This window comes from Macrobrachium nipponense, chromosome 42 (assembly GCF_015104395.2).
Source record: "Macrobrachium nipponense isolate FS-2020 chromosome 42, ASM1510439v2, whole genome shotgun sequence".
Taxonomy (NCBI): domain Eukaryota; kingdom Metazoa; phylum Arthropoda; class Malacostraca; order Decapoda; family Palaemonidae; genus Macrobrachium; species Macrobrachium nipponense.
In genome coordinates, this window is record NC_061103.1 from 49,650,624 (window position 1) to 49,664,409 (window position 13,786).

Here is a 13,786-nt window from a genome sequence, read left to right on the forward strand (position 1 = left end):
ATGCTCACGAGGTGAGGGCGCGGCCTCGGAAGCATTTACACAGAGCATGGCACTCAGCAACATCCTGAGTACCATGTTTTAGCGAAGCAACTCTGTGTTCAATTCACACTCCCTGCGAGATGTGAAGATGACATAGAGATCTGCTGCTCGCTAGGGCCATAGTGTCTGCAGACACAATCTTGGGGGCAAGTAGTACCACTCATCCTATCCTGTAGAAAATGGTTAGGAAGAGCTCTTAATTTAGTAGTTGAGTCGCCGACAACGGTGACTTCTTAACTCTTAAGCCTTAGTTAACACACCTTAACTTTGGCTAGGTTGGTCAGGTGGTGATATATATTTTTATATATATTTATTTATTTACTTACTTAGCCCTCATGGTATGGTCAATAGGTCTAGTCACGTCGTGGTCTCGCCCCTGTTGACAGATCATCTGGAGTGCACCAGCTATATAGGTCTCTACCTCGCTGGCAACTCTAGTAGCACAAGCAGACTTACGTGGCAATAACCACGAAGCCAGCAATGCTAACAGGTGGAACCAAGATGTAAATCATCTGCATGCATTTGTTTCCCAAAATCCTTCTATTCTGTCCCTTCCCACCTCCAACGGTGGGATTCAGCCATATATATATCTGACAGGTAAGTTTCATGAACAAAATGATATTGTTATGATACAATAAAGTTTGTTCATACTTACCTGGCAGATATATATAATTAAGTACCCACCCACCTCCCCTCAGGGGACAGTGGAAATAAAAATTATGAATAGAAAATGGGACTGGTTCCTTGATACCCGCCTCCCAGCGGCGGGAATGGGTACTAACCACCTGGCCGACCACTGTGTGTGCCGGAAGTTTTTGAATTTCTGTCGGACTTCAGAAAATACAGCTATATATATATCTGCCAGGTAAGTATGAACAAACTTTATTGTATCATAACAATATCATATTTAGAGGGCGCGAGTCCTTCCGAAAGCTCCAAACCCTGCGCAGGGAGGACGCTTCGGAGGACGAGAAGCAATCCTTTCAGGATTCGTGCACGCACTTGGCAGCCTGGGAGTAACTTCAGGTCTGCCGAAGGCACGTCAGATCGGTGGGAGTTCCTCGTAACCCTCCTCCGCTTTCGACATGCTCTCTCCCTGTTCCTGGGAGTCAAGCAGAGGTCCCGGCCTAGAGGCGAAATAAGGCCGATCTGACGCACCCTCCACTACACAAGGGGCACTGTCACTGCACTTAGCCACTTCACTTTTGCTCTCCAAAGCCAGCACTTTCGATTCTAAGTTACGAATCGATAGAGTATCAGAGAAAGGTCAATACCCTCTACAGAAACTGTTTAGGGCCCGAAGGCAACATTACAGGGTTAGGAGTAACAAACTACAGAAGTAGCACTTTTCACCACAATGATAGGAGAGCGAGCACCTTAGATTCCAAGATACAGATGGAATCTATAACGTAAAGGGCATTACCTCACGAGGACATATTTATAGCCCGTAGGCCATACTACAGGGTTAGGCAAAATAGTCTACAGGTAGGTTAGCCTACCCTGACTTTGTTTACTGATTAATTGCGTACATATGAATCATATATAACGTCTTCCTTATGGAATTAGACAAAGTCTCACACTCCTTACATGACAAATCTCAACAAAGAAGCAAGACACATAGCCCTCGTGCATATCGAGTGCGGAACTACCGAAGCTTTCGGTAGCCACACCCTATCTTAGCAGACACACCTCTGAAACTAGCCTAACTAGATTCAGATATACAAAAAATGAATCATATTCAAAACAATTTAAGATAGCGTATGCCTAGCCACAATCCAAGTCAATAAATCAAAAGACAATTAGGATATTTAGCGGCCATGAAGTTTCCAAAATCCTAAGACGGAGGTACTGAAAAACAGGTGTTTCCAGCACCGGCGACAGAAAAATTATGAATAGAAAATGGGACTGGTTCCTGATACCCGCCTCCCAGCGGCGGGAATGGGTACTAACCACCTGGCCGACCACTGTGTGTGCGGAGGGGGTTTTTGACAATTTCTGTCGGACTTCAGAAAATACAGCCATATATATATCTGACAGGTAAGTTTCATGAACAAACTGAGAATTACTTGCCTACCAGTAACTACAAATCACTGGTACAATAGATGATGAGTTGCTGGTAAAGTTCCAAGACAAGATAATCTAGTCCAAAAGAAGGTAGTGAAATCAGTTAGGACTTCAAACAAGCAACAGACAGTCATTCTGGGAGTCCCCACAGTCCTGTGACAGGTGATATTTATAGGACTTCTGATTCCCTCCCTTGGTATATGACAAGATTTAACAAGTGCAACAGTACTTTTGTCTTAGGGTAATGTTAGCATGGGGTTACATTTCTATATGAGGAGAACAGCTACTTAAGGAAATGACTTCTTTGATTTACACAATACGTACATGAGGGACGAATAAAAAATTTTTTAAATTCTACTGTAACAGTTGACCCCCTGTATTAGAGGGAGACAGGCACCACAACCACCAACAAATATTGAAAATCTGTGAATACTTGAGACCCCCTCTTAAAAAGCTTATGGTAACTGCCTTTTTTAATAGTTTTATCATAAAATATGTATTTAGTCAAGAAAATATGTATAATACGAAATGCAGTAATTAGTGAATACTGCTCTGTGAAAAAACCTGTGAATAGGTGAATGTTCCAAAAATAATTTGGAGATACATCCCACAGAAACATCCACCTCAAGGATCGACTGTACAGCAACATCCTGCACTCTACTTACGCTCCTTCGTGTAGCATGCTGAGCTGCCCTTTGTAAAGTTGCTGACGTTCCTCTGCATCGTCAAGTATCTCACGTTTCTCTTTGCTCTTTTTCATAAACTGGAAAATAAAGTAGTTCATTATTCTAAACTGCTCTCTTACACTTAGTAAGATGGCAAAATTACAAAAGTAAGAACATTTATCATTGACAGCAGATATAATTTTTTTAAATGTATATTAGGAATAATGATAATAAATACAGAAAAATTATTAATCAATAATTAACAAGACTAACAGGTAGATACTTGCAATATGCAAAGTGAATAACAATTTTCATGTATAACAGGAATACTACATAACACTTCTCTCATATAACACAATGCACTCAAGTTCCCACAGCTTAACACAGATGAGAAGGACAAGTGGTTTGCATCCTGAAGCGACACTATATTGGATTAAAAAAACTGCCTTGAACACATATTTTACGAAGACTTCACATGCTTATTTTAGTTCATAAGGAGGTTTCATATATCTCATTTTGTTGACGAAACTTCAATCTTTTGAATGGTATGCTTAAATATTTAATTGTATTATTGCTTCATTAATTAAATAAAGAGTGAAAAAAGTGGTTTTCCTGAGTCGCGGCCCGGTCGTTTACCCTACTCAAGTTGTGGATATCATTTATCTTATGTGCCTTCCCCCATCCAAAAGGCCCAGTTTCCCAACAAGGTCCCCCCCACTACTAGGGCAAATAACCGAACGGCGACATAGTGGCCACCAAACCCAGAATGCGGCCACTTCCCAAAAAAGTACTTGAATTCGCTGCCATGAGCATCAGTTGAGAGTCATGACCCATCCAGGCAATGCACTGAAACCTCTATACTCCTCTTGAAGTAGGACTACTAAGTGGTTTCTCCTAAATTACGAAACAACAGCATAATTCAAGCGCTTTTTTTGGAAGTGGCCGCATTCTGCAAGAGGTGGCTGCTAGCTATGTCGCTGTTCAGTCATTTACCCTATTGCATAGTCTACCTATGTGCTTTACTGTCCGTTTTCGAAAATGATGCCAAACATGGCCTTTTTTCGCACATCAATGTGGAACTTGGGATACATTGATAGAAATACCTAAATTGACCTAGGGTAAACAATCACGGACGATCCACCATCATCACGCTGGCCGGGTCTTATTCACTCGATATTTAATTGGTGAAACAAGAATACAATCACAACTCTAAGCATACCATTCAAAAGATTGAAGTTTCGTCAACATAATGTGATATATGAAAGCCCCATACGAATTAAAATAAGCATGTGACGCTCTTCGTCAAATATGTTTTCAAGGCAGTTTTGAAATCCAATATGGCGGCGATCGTGTGGCTGGATGGGTCTAGTCACGGATGGACACCATCTTTCCCAGCACTCATTTGAACAATGTTAGCATATATATGTAACGTTTATTGATCGTACTCAAGATTGCAGTTGTAATCAGCACAATAAAACAACATTTTGTTGCCTATATTACTGAAAGTATGAAACTTTTTATTCCCGGGGGCATGGTTTGAACTGAATCCATTTTTACCTTGTAATCGGTGGTTTTTATCCTTACTGCCATCACAACTGAAACTCCACAGTGCTTATTTGATTGTTATTATACACATTGCACTTTAAACAAGTTGCTGTTCCTGGTTCCTAAGCGTGCGCGCCACAAACACAGTTACGAACAGCAGACGACGAAACTGCAAAGTTTTATTCCCTAAATTGTTTACTTTACTCGTTATTTAGTTCAACTTTACTTTGTTATTTAAAAATTTTAATTTAATTCATGTATATTATCCCTTTTTTGCAACCAAATTACCCCGAAAAATTACAGATATTTCTAAAGTACTAGATACAATCCAATGTTTCAAACCTTGTCGTACATCTGGTTGCCGAAAACCATAGAGGAACGACTACAGATAAGTGGATTTTTTTTTTTTTTTTGCTTTTTTGTTTTCGCTAGCGCTTTTCACTGATTTAAATCTATATTAGTATTTTGAATTTCTTTAATAACTGTATGCCAGAAATAAATGTAACCGTTAATGTTTGCATGCTAAGAATGGCAAAATCATCGTTGCCACATTAGTGGAGGCTTCACACATACGCCGATTCATTATTATAAACTGTTTCCATGAATTCTAGTTGTCATAGTAATGCAATAATGATAAAATTGCTTTAATATTTATGTATATATACTTCCAATACATAGCCTAATTTCACCAATTTCAACGTTTTGTGTGTAGTCTTATACCCACAGTTTGGAGGGTCAACACATACCGAATGGCAACAAAGAGAGAGAGAGAGAGAGAGAGAGAGAGAGAGGACAGAGAGAGACGAGAGAGAGAGAGAGAGCGAAAGGAAGGAAGGCAAAAGGAAGGAAGGAAGAAGGAAAGGGGTGGCGGTGGAGGGGGGGGGGGGAGGGTAGGTGGAGCTTTTTACGCGTTCGTATCCATTTCTGCATAATGGAGTTTTTCGTATCCATTTCTGCATAATGGAGTTTTTGTCTCTTGGTACAGGGACAAGTGTCGTTATTCTTTACGATTAGTGATTCACGATACCCTAATAAATTACGGCACTGGGTATAATGCACTATAGTAAAATCTCGTTCTGATACGAGTGTTCGTTACAGAAATAGGTATTGCCCAAAAACGTGCTTGCACTATCTCTGAAACCCATAGTAGGTATGCTGCTTAGTTGTCAATCAAGTTTTTTGAAAACAAGTATTTTTTACAAGCTAGCTATTGAATAAATTTGTATTTTTCTCAATCAAAACATATGCCCCTCAATGCTAACTTTCCTCTTTTAACGACTTTCTGGTCATTGCAAATTCGGCCCCATAATTTCTTATGGTGCGAAAACAGAGGCGCATCGACCGAAAACGATTGCGTCACACTACGGCGATAATCCGGCAGTAAAACATCTTCATATATCCAAAAAGTAAATAATGAAGATATACAGGCAGTCCCCGGGTTACGACGGGGGTTCCGTTCTTGAGACGCGTCGTAAGCCGAAAATCATCGTAAGCCGGAACGACGCTTGGAAATATGTCTTAAACTAATAAAAAGTTATAAAAACCTTACTTGTAATCCTTTGGTTACACTACATGTTGTTTCCTGTAGTTTTATGTACAACCTGGAGTTATTTTCATAAAAGAATGCTGGTTCTTGAAGGTAAAAACTATTGTAATCCTCTGGTGACACTACATTCTTGAAGTTTTATGTACAACCTGGAGTGATTTTGCAAAATCTTGAGGGCTACAAGAACAGCTGATTACTATTTATGTATCATATAGACTAATTAAAGTAAATGTATCTTTAAATAGGCTTATATATTAGTATCAACAAAACATTTCCTGCCATGAGTCAGAGGCCGTTTAATGAAACGAACACTTCTCTGTCCTATCTGTTCAGAAAATAAACGTTATGTCAATCCCCGAGACCATTGTTGCCAAAGCGTCTCTCTCTCTCTCTCTCTCTCTCTCTCTCTCTCTCTCTCTCTCTGATCAAATTACATTGGAAACTTGACATACGATTGCCCTAATATACGAATGTTTTGAGATACAACAGAAAAATTTGCGAAAATACAAGCTTTGATATACAACGAAATATTTGAGATACGATTTTGCGATGAGTGTTAGTTGTATAGGCGACCGATAAATGGCGTTCAGTCTGTTTGTTTGTTGGTGCTGCATGTTAACACGTCGTTGTTTAGTTCGTTGTATTTGCGCCTATTTTTCGTGTTATTTTGTCTATTTTATTATTAACCATGGGTCTCAAAGCTAAAGACAAAGCAGGTGATAAGAAAAAACCCAAGAAAATGATTTCGATGGAAGCAAAACATGAAATTATAGCAAACGAGTATGGTCGAAATCCTTCTACAATATCCACGATCATCAAGCAGAAGGAAGCTATAAAAACCCCCGAGACCATTGTTGCCAAAGCGTCTCTCTCTCTCTCTCTCTCTCTCTCTCTCTCTCTCTCTCTCTCTCTCTCTCTCTCTCTCTGATCAAATTACGTACTGGATAATGTCTCTCTTTGGATTTGGATACTTCGATTTTGCCAAATATTGAGGGCTACAAGAACAGTTGATTACTATTTACGTATCATATAGACTAATTAAAGTAAACGTATCTTTAAATAGGCTTATATTATTAGTATCAACAAAACATTTACTGGCATGAGTCAGAGGCCGTTTAACGAAACGAACACTTCTCTGTCCTTAACTCGGAGCGTCGGAAGACGCCTCTCTCTCTCTCTCTCTCGTCTCTCTCTCTCTCTCTCTTCTCCTCTCTCTCTCTCTCTCTCTCTGATCAAATTACTGGATAATGTCTCTCTTTGGATACTTGGAATTTGCGTTGTAATCTAACCAGAAACTTCGTTTTGTTATTATTACTGGAAACAAGCAATGATTTTTTCATTATTTGCGCTTTTGGACTGTTATATGTAAACTAGTATGTATTCATTCGCTCGGAAACTAGTTCCGCATATGAGGCGTCACTAAAAAACATAGAAAAATACAACATAAAAAGTGTCGAAAATCATCATAATCTCAAAATTTTTGTTGTAATCTAACCAGAAACTTATTTTTATTAATATACTGTGCTAAACTATAAAGGATTTTTATCATAGTATGCGTTTTTTAAAAGCGTCGTTAACTCGGAGCGTCGGAAGCGTCAGCGTCGTAACCTCGGAACAAGCGTCGTAACCCAGGACGGATTTTTCCATTGAATATTTAAGAAAAAGCGTCGTAACCTCGGAACGTCGTAAGCCGGAACCGTCGTAACCCGGGGACCGCCTGTATATGCGCATTACGATTACACCAATTACATGAAGAGCTGATAATCTGCATGGATAACTGGTAAACTGTTCTGCAAGAAAGTTGAGTAAAGCAATTATTTGCAATAGGTACGAAAGTCAAGATGTCGTGACGTCATAATACAGGACTTAAAAGAACGTTCTAATTCCAAAAAATAATTACTTAAATTTGAGTCAGAATCGAGATACTTTTTCAATAACGAATATTTTCAAATTAATCATCATAAATATATGTAAAATATTGATGTTTTACTATTTATTTAAAAAATTATCGAAGTGCACGCTTCGTCGCCTTCTCCTACAAAACAGTTGTTTACTCGGTGAGGAAAAGTTTTCCGTTTGTTGTGATAAAAGTGCCCCAGTGTCTGTGGGCACAAGTGGTGTGCGGATTTATCACAGGAAATGGTTAGTTTATTGACACAAGCGACTCCGTAAACATCGAGATGGCATCAATCTTCTAAATACCCCGAGTTGTGAGTAAAAATGTTGAATGCGTTTTGGTGAGATTTGCACTAGCCTACGTTTAAGACAGTTTTCACTACCCTCTGTTTAAATCTTAAAATTTGGCCTTAATTTCTAACTTTGGAGAAAATACTTACTTCGAATGGAGAGTAGAGGTCTTAAGCTCCGTTTCTCACCAACAAGTCGCGACTGATGCCCATCTTCGATGTCAGGACGCGTTAGCCTATAATGTACTTTTTTGGGGATTGTACACACTGATCGTACATGGTCCACTCTGTACCCTGCGGTTTTTTACCCTATAGCTAACAATTTAACGTTAGTTTTTTACGGTAAATTGTAATTAACCTGTCTAGGTAATTGGCCTTTGAACTCTACCCTAGGATGTGGCTTACCTTTAGGTCAAGGACGGCTCTTGACAGCTTTTTCTCGGAACCTTTGAAATCTATGGACATCTTGCCTGATATCTAGTACCGACATACACTGCAAAATTTGGGGAGCACTGTCTCAGGTCTGAACAATGACATACACAAATGACGCTTCAAGTTTAACTTTTTCAGAAGCGACAACATGCTGGGCAAAGTAGTAGTAGTAATAACGACAACAATGGTTTGAAACGGCTCCCTTGTTCGTTCTATGTTACCTTCAATTTTTGTTATTATTATTTATTGATATTATTATATTATAGGAGTTATTATGATTATTATTATTATATTATTATTATTATATTATTATTATTATTGAACTAAGGAACCTCCGTAACGAGGCTATAATATTGACAATCAAAAGCCACAGTAGTGTTAAAATATATTATTGTACAATGGTAAAAAATACAAGGAGAGACTTTCGGATACTGCTCCGTATCCCTCTTCAGTCCTACTGACGGTCAAACAATGGAGGGAGCGTTACAACAGTGAAAAAAAAAATAAATATATATAACAACTGGTTCAAGGCGGATGGATCTAAGTGTTGGTCAGGTAATCCCCGTTCGGTTGTTTCTGTTGGCGAGACGGCTGGAACGGCGAAGTGGTCGTTCAGGTGATTCCAGCTGAGCAGACACTCCATCGGTGCCATGACTTGAAGCTGTAGTAACCTCAGTCATCTGGGATAAAAGAGGAGGTGGGAGCAACATCAGGGGTCTCACAATCACCGGACATATGAGGGGGGGGGGGTCACCTAAAATCGTTGACAAAGTGGTCAATTATTAAAGAATTGGTAAAACTATCTTCATCAGTGAAGGTTTTGTTCCCTTCAAAAGCACACCCTTTTCTAATAGCAGCTCCTTCCACTAGGTGACGAACCAACATCCCCACTCTTAAAAATGACAGAGGCACCATTCCAATTGATGTGTGTCCTGGAACGAATGAAAGTGAAACAAGGGCATTATTCATTGCATGGAGTTCATAGGCCCTACGATGTTCAGAAAGTCTTACATCCAAACCCCGCCCACTTTCTCCAAAGTATTTCTGAGGGCAATTGGCACAGGGAATTTGATAAACACCGGGTGTTTTCCTAATATCATTGTTGTTATTATTGCACACTAACCGATTTCTGATAGTATTTTTAAAATTGAAAGCAATTTGAATTTCAGATTTGTTGATGATATTTTATTCTTTTCAAAGGAGACGACGCAGAGCTACAACAGCTAGTTGACCGTGCCAATAGCATGTACCCTCAATTAAATTCACTGTTGAACTGGAGGAAGATAATAAGCTTGCATTTTTGGATGTTTTGGTTATTAGAGATAACGTAAGTAACAGGTTTAAATTTTCGGTGTTTCGTAAAAGTACTAATGCTGAGGGGTACATTCATTTCTATTCCTTTCATTCGTTGAGGGTAAAAGCGAATATTATTGTCAACTTTTGTCTTAGAGCCCTTCGTATTTGTGATATCGAACTTTTAGAACTTGAGCTTCAGCATATCTTCAATGTTTTTAAGGGTCTGAAATATCCCACTCACATTATAGAAAGAGCTGTCTCTAAAGCAAAACGAATATATTACGGGTATGAGTGCAGCAGGTAATCCTAATGTGGTCAAAATAAGAAGTATTTATCCATAGCTTACAATCCGAAATTGGGGAAATACCTGCTATCTTGCAAATAGTAAGCAAAAAAGAAATTCAAATTGCTTTCAATTTTAAAAATACTATCAGAAATCGGTTAGTGTGCAATAATAACAACAATGATATTAGGAAAACACCCGGTGTTTATCAAATTCCCTGTGCCAATTGCCCTCAGAAATACTTTGGAGAAAGTGGGCGGGGTTTGGATGTAAGACTTTCTGAACATCGTAGGGCCTATGAACTCCATGCAATGAATAATGCCCTTGTTTCACATTCATTCGTTCCAGGACACAACATCAATTGGAATGGTGCCTCTGTCATTTTTAAGAGTGGGGATGTTGGTGTTCGTCGCCTAGTGGAAGGAGCTGCTATTAGAAAGGGGTTGTGCTTTTGAACGGGAACAAAACCTTCACTGATGAAGATAGTTTTACCAATTCTTTAATAATTGACCACTTTGTCAACGATTTTAGGACTCATATGTCCGGTGATTGTGAGACCCCTGATGTTGCTCCCACCTCTCTTTTATCCCAGATGACTGAGGTTACTACAGCTTCAAGTCATGGCACCGATGGAGTGTCTGCTCAGCTGGAATCACCTGAACGACCACTTCGCCGTTCCAGCCGTCTCGCCAACAGAAACAACGAACGGGATTACCTGACCAACACTTAGATCCATCCGCCTTGAACCAGTTGTTATATATATTTATTTATTTATTTATTTCACTGTTGTAACGCTCCCTCCATTGTTTGACCGTCAGTAGGACTGAAGAGGGATACGGAGCAGTATCCGAAAGTCTCTCCTTGTATTTTTTACCATTGTACAATAATATATTTTAACACTACTGTGGCTTTTGATTGTCATTATTATTATTATTATTATTATTATTATTATTATTATTATTATTATTATTATTAGTAGTAGTAGTAGTAGTAGTAGTAGTAGTAGTAGTAGTAGTAGTAGTAGTAGTAGTAGTAGTAGTAGTAGTAGTAGTAGTAGTAGTAGTAGTAGTAGTAGTAGTAGTAGTAATTTTCATGGATCTTGGGATCGTGCCTAGTGTTCCTATGATTATGCCATTATGGGTACAATTTCCACTGGCATATCCCATCCTTCTTCTTCTTTTCTCTTCTTCTTCTTCTTCGCTCTTTCTTCTTCTTTTCTTCTTCTCTTACTTCTTATTCTTCTTCTTCTTTCTCTTCTTCTTCTTTTCTTCTTCTTTCTTCTTCTTCAGAAGATGAAGAACCCTATTCTTATGAAACAAGCCCACCAAAAGGACCATTGAATCTTGTCATTCAAGCTTCCAAAGAATAATATTGATGGTGTTCATTGGGAGGAAGCAAGAGGAGGTAAAAGGGAACGAACAAAGCAAGTATTGCAACATTGGTTTACATTTTTTGCATATCTAGGGCATATATAAGAAATGGCAGGATCTAGGAGTAACCGAGATAGCGTAGGTGGAGTTGATAACCGTGCTAGACCTCACCAAAATTCAGGGGACACGTGCCCACAGTGTAGAAGGGAAGTAGGTAGGCAACAAAAGGCGTTAGAATGCGACAAATGTAGGGAATGGTTTCATACGAATTGCACCAATATCACTAATGATCAGTATGCTGGGATTCAGAGAGCTGTAGATGTAATAAAATGGTATTGTGCAGATTGTAGTAAGTGCCAGGACCAGAAGGATACAGAGATCAAAGAACTCAGGGAAGAGAACCAGACGCTTAAAGGTAGACTTCTGCAAATAGAAATAACCCTTAAGGACTTTAAGGACATTAAAGAGTCCCTAGTCAAAGACATAAAGGATGAGATTAAGGACATTAAAGAAACCCTAGCAAAAGACATAAAGGAAGAGATCCTCAGCAGCAGTAGAATAAGGGAAACAACAATTCAGGAAGAAATAAGAGAGGCCAGGACAAAAGACAGAAGGAAGGAAAACCTAATCATATTCAAACCTGCCAGAGCATATAGCAGTAGAGGAAACAGAGAACTTGAAACTAGATGAAGAGAGGTGCAACGAAATATTCACAAAAGAACTTAACCTTAATAAAGATGAATGGAATATTAAAGATATAGTAAGGTTAGGTAGGCCACGACTGCAACAAGGTCAAAACAATGAGGCGATAGGCAGATCAAGGCCCAGACCACTTCTAGTGAAGCTCAGCATGAAAAGGGAAAAGTGGAACATATTAAAAAGTGCCAGACTGCTAAGGAATGCAAAGAAGGATATTTACAAAAAAATATCTATAGTTCCAGACATGACTGCTAAAGAAAGAGAAAAAGATAGCATATTAAGATCTGAATTAAAGAAAAAGCAGGATAACAAAGAGGAAGGATGGTTCATAAGTAAGGGAGAGCTGAAGAGAAGAGAAAACTTTCAGACGACTAGAATGCTCTAAAAAGGAAATCCAGGGGAATATAGATAGAAACAAAAGAATTGTTAGAAGTGTAAATGAGTTAGAGGTAGGAAAATGTAAAGTAGATAGAATTGTAAATAATTTAGAGATAGGGAGTAATAATTTTTTTATGAGTGTAAATAAATTAGATTTAGGAGAAAATAGAATATATATAGTAGTAATGTTAAGAGCTCTGAGGAAGGAAGTAGAAGAATGGAAATTAGTTTAGGGCAGGTAGGTGGAAGGAAGTAACTTCAGTAACAATCTTAGACTATTAGACCTAGAAGAAAAAAAGTGTTTGCAAAAAGATAGATAAATGGTTAGACGGTAGAAGCAATTTTGTAAATAGAGAAAGTGTGAAAAAAATTAGTGAGCAAGACCAGAAGATATATCAAGAAATCTTGAAATAAAGCTTATACACCCAAGGACTGACAAAAGCAAAAATAATCGAGCTAGTGGAAATAACAAAAGAAAAAAAACACAATTATGTGCATCACAGAAACACACCTTAAACAGCAAAAATTACTATCCCAACAAGCATCAAAATGGTAGACTCAATGAGAGATGAAGACGACACCAAAGGAGGAGGCCCTACTAATAATGTATAGAACCAAAGAGAGATCCAGATAGAAAAAGAAAAGTCAGAACACAAAGACATTCTAATAGTAAAGGTTAACTATAGAACAACAATATTCAACATAATTCTGGTCTACATGTCAACTAGTGATAAAGAAAGAAATAAACAAATAATAAGTGCCTTACATGTAGCCATAGAAAAATCCACAGACCTGCTATGATAGTCCTTGGATTTCAATGGGCACTAGGTTTCATAGGGACACAAGAACTTGATCAAAATGGAAAATATGTTATGGACCTAATGGAAAAAAATATGACCTAACGCTATTGGAAATGGAGATCCCAGCTGCAAAGAAGAGATAAACCTGGAGTAGAGGAGATCAGAACAGTGCTATAGACTTGCCCTAGTCAACCAAAATATGTTATAAAAAATATGAATGTATGGAGATAGACGAGGGAAAATATGAATATGATCTATCAGACCATCACCTCATAAAGGTCCAATTCAAAATGAACACTAAAGTAAGGAAAACATCAGAAATGAAACAAAAGAAATCAAATATTGAAAGTTACAGAAGAGTCTATCAGGAAATACCTTGAATATATAGAGTTTAAAGTAAGCCAACAAGACAGAAAAGGAGATCTAACCCAGTTGGAAGAAACAATGAGTGAAGCAAAAACAAATAACTTAGAGAAGATAATC

The 13,786-nt window shown here is 38.4% G+C and overlaps 1 protein-coding gene across 1 annotated transcript in view; it reads right to left on the reverse strand.

Annotated features, from left to right (window-relative positions):
• The window catches only part of LOC135213198 (bromodomain and WD repeat-containing protein 3-like), a 50,573-nt gene extending 41,922 nt beyond the window's left edge, over window positions 1-8,651 (reverse strand). Inside the window, exons 1-2 of the mRNA XM_064247169.1 lie at window positions 8,451-8,651; window positions 2,769-2,866 (exon numbers count right to left, since the gene is read on the reverse strand). Of these exons, the coding sequence (XP_064103239.1) occupies window positions 2,769-2,866; window positions 8,451-8,510 (158 nt within the window). The 5' untranslated portion in view covers window positions 8,511-8,651. The remainder of the gene's footprint in view (window positions 1-2,768; window positions 2,867-8,450) is intronic.
• Between the last annotated feature and the right edge of the window lie 5,135 nt (window positions 8,652-13,786).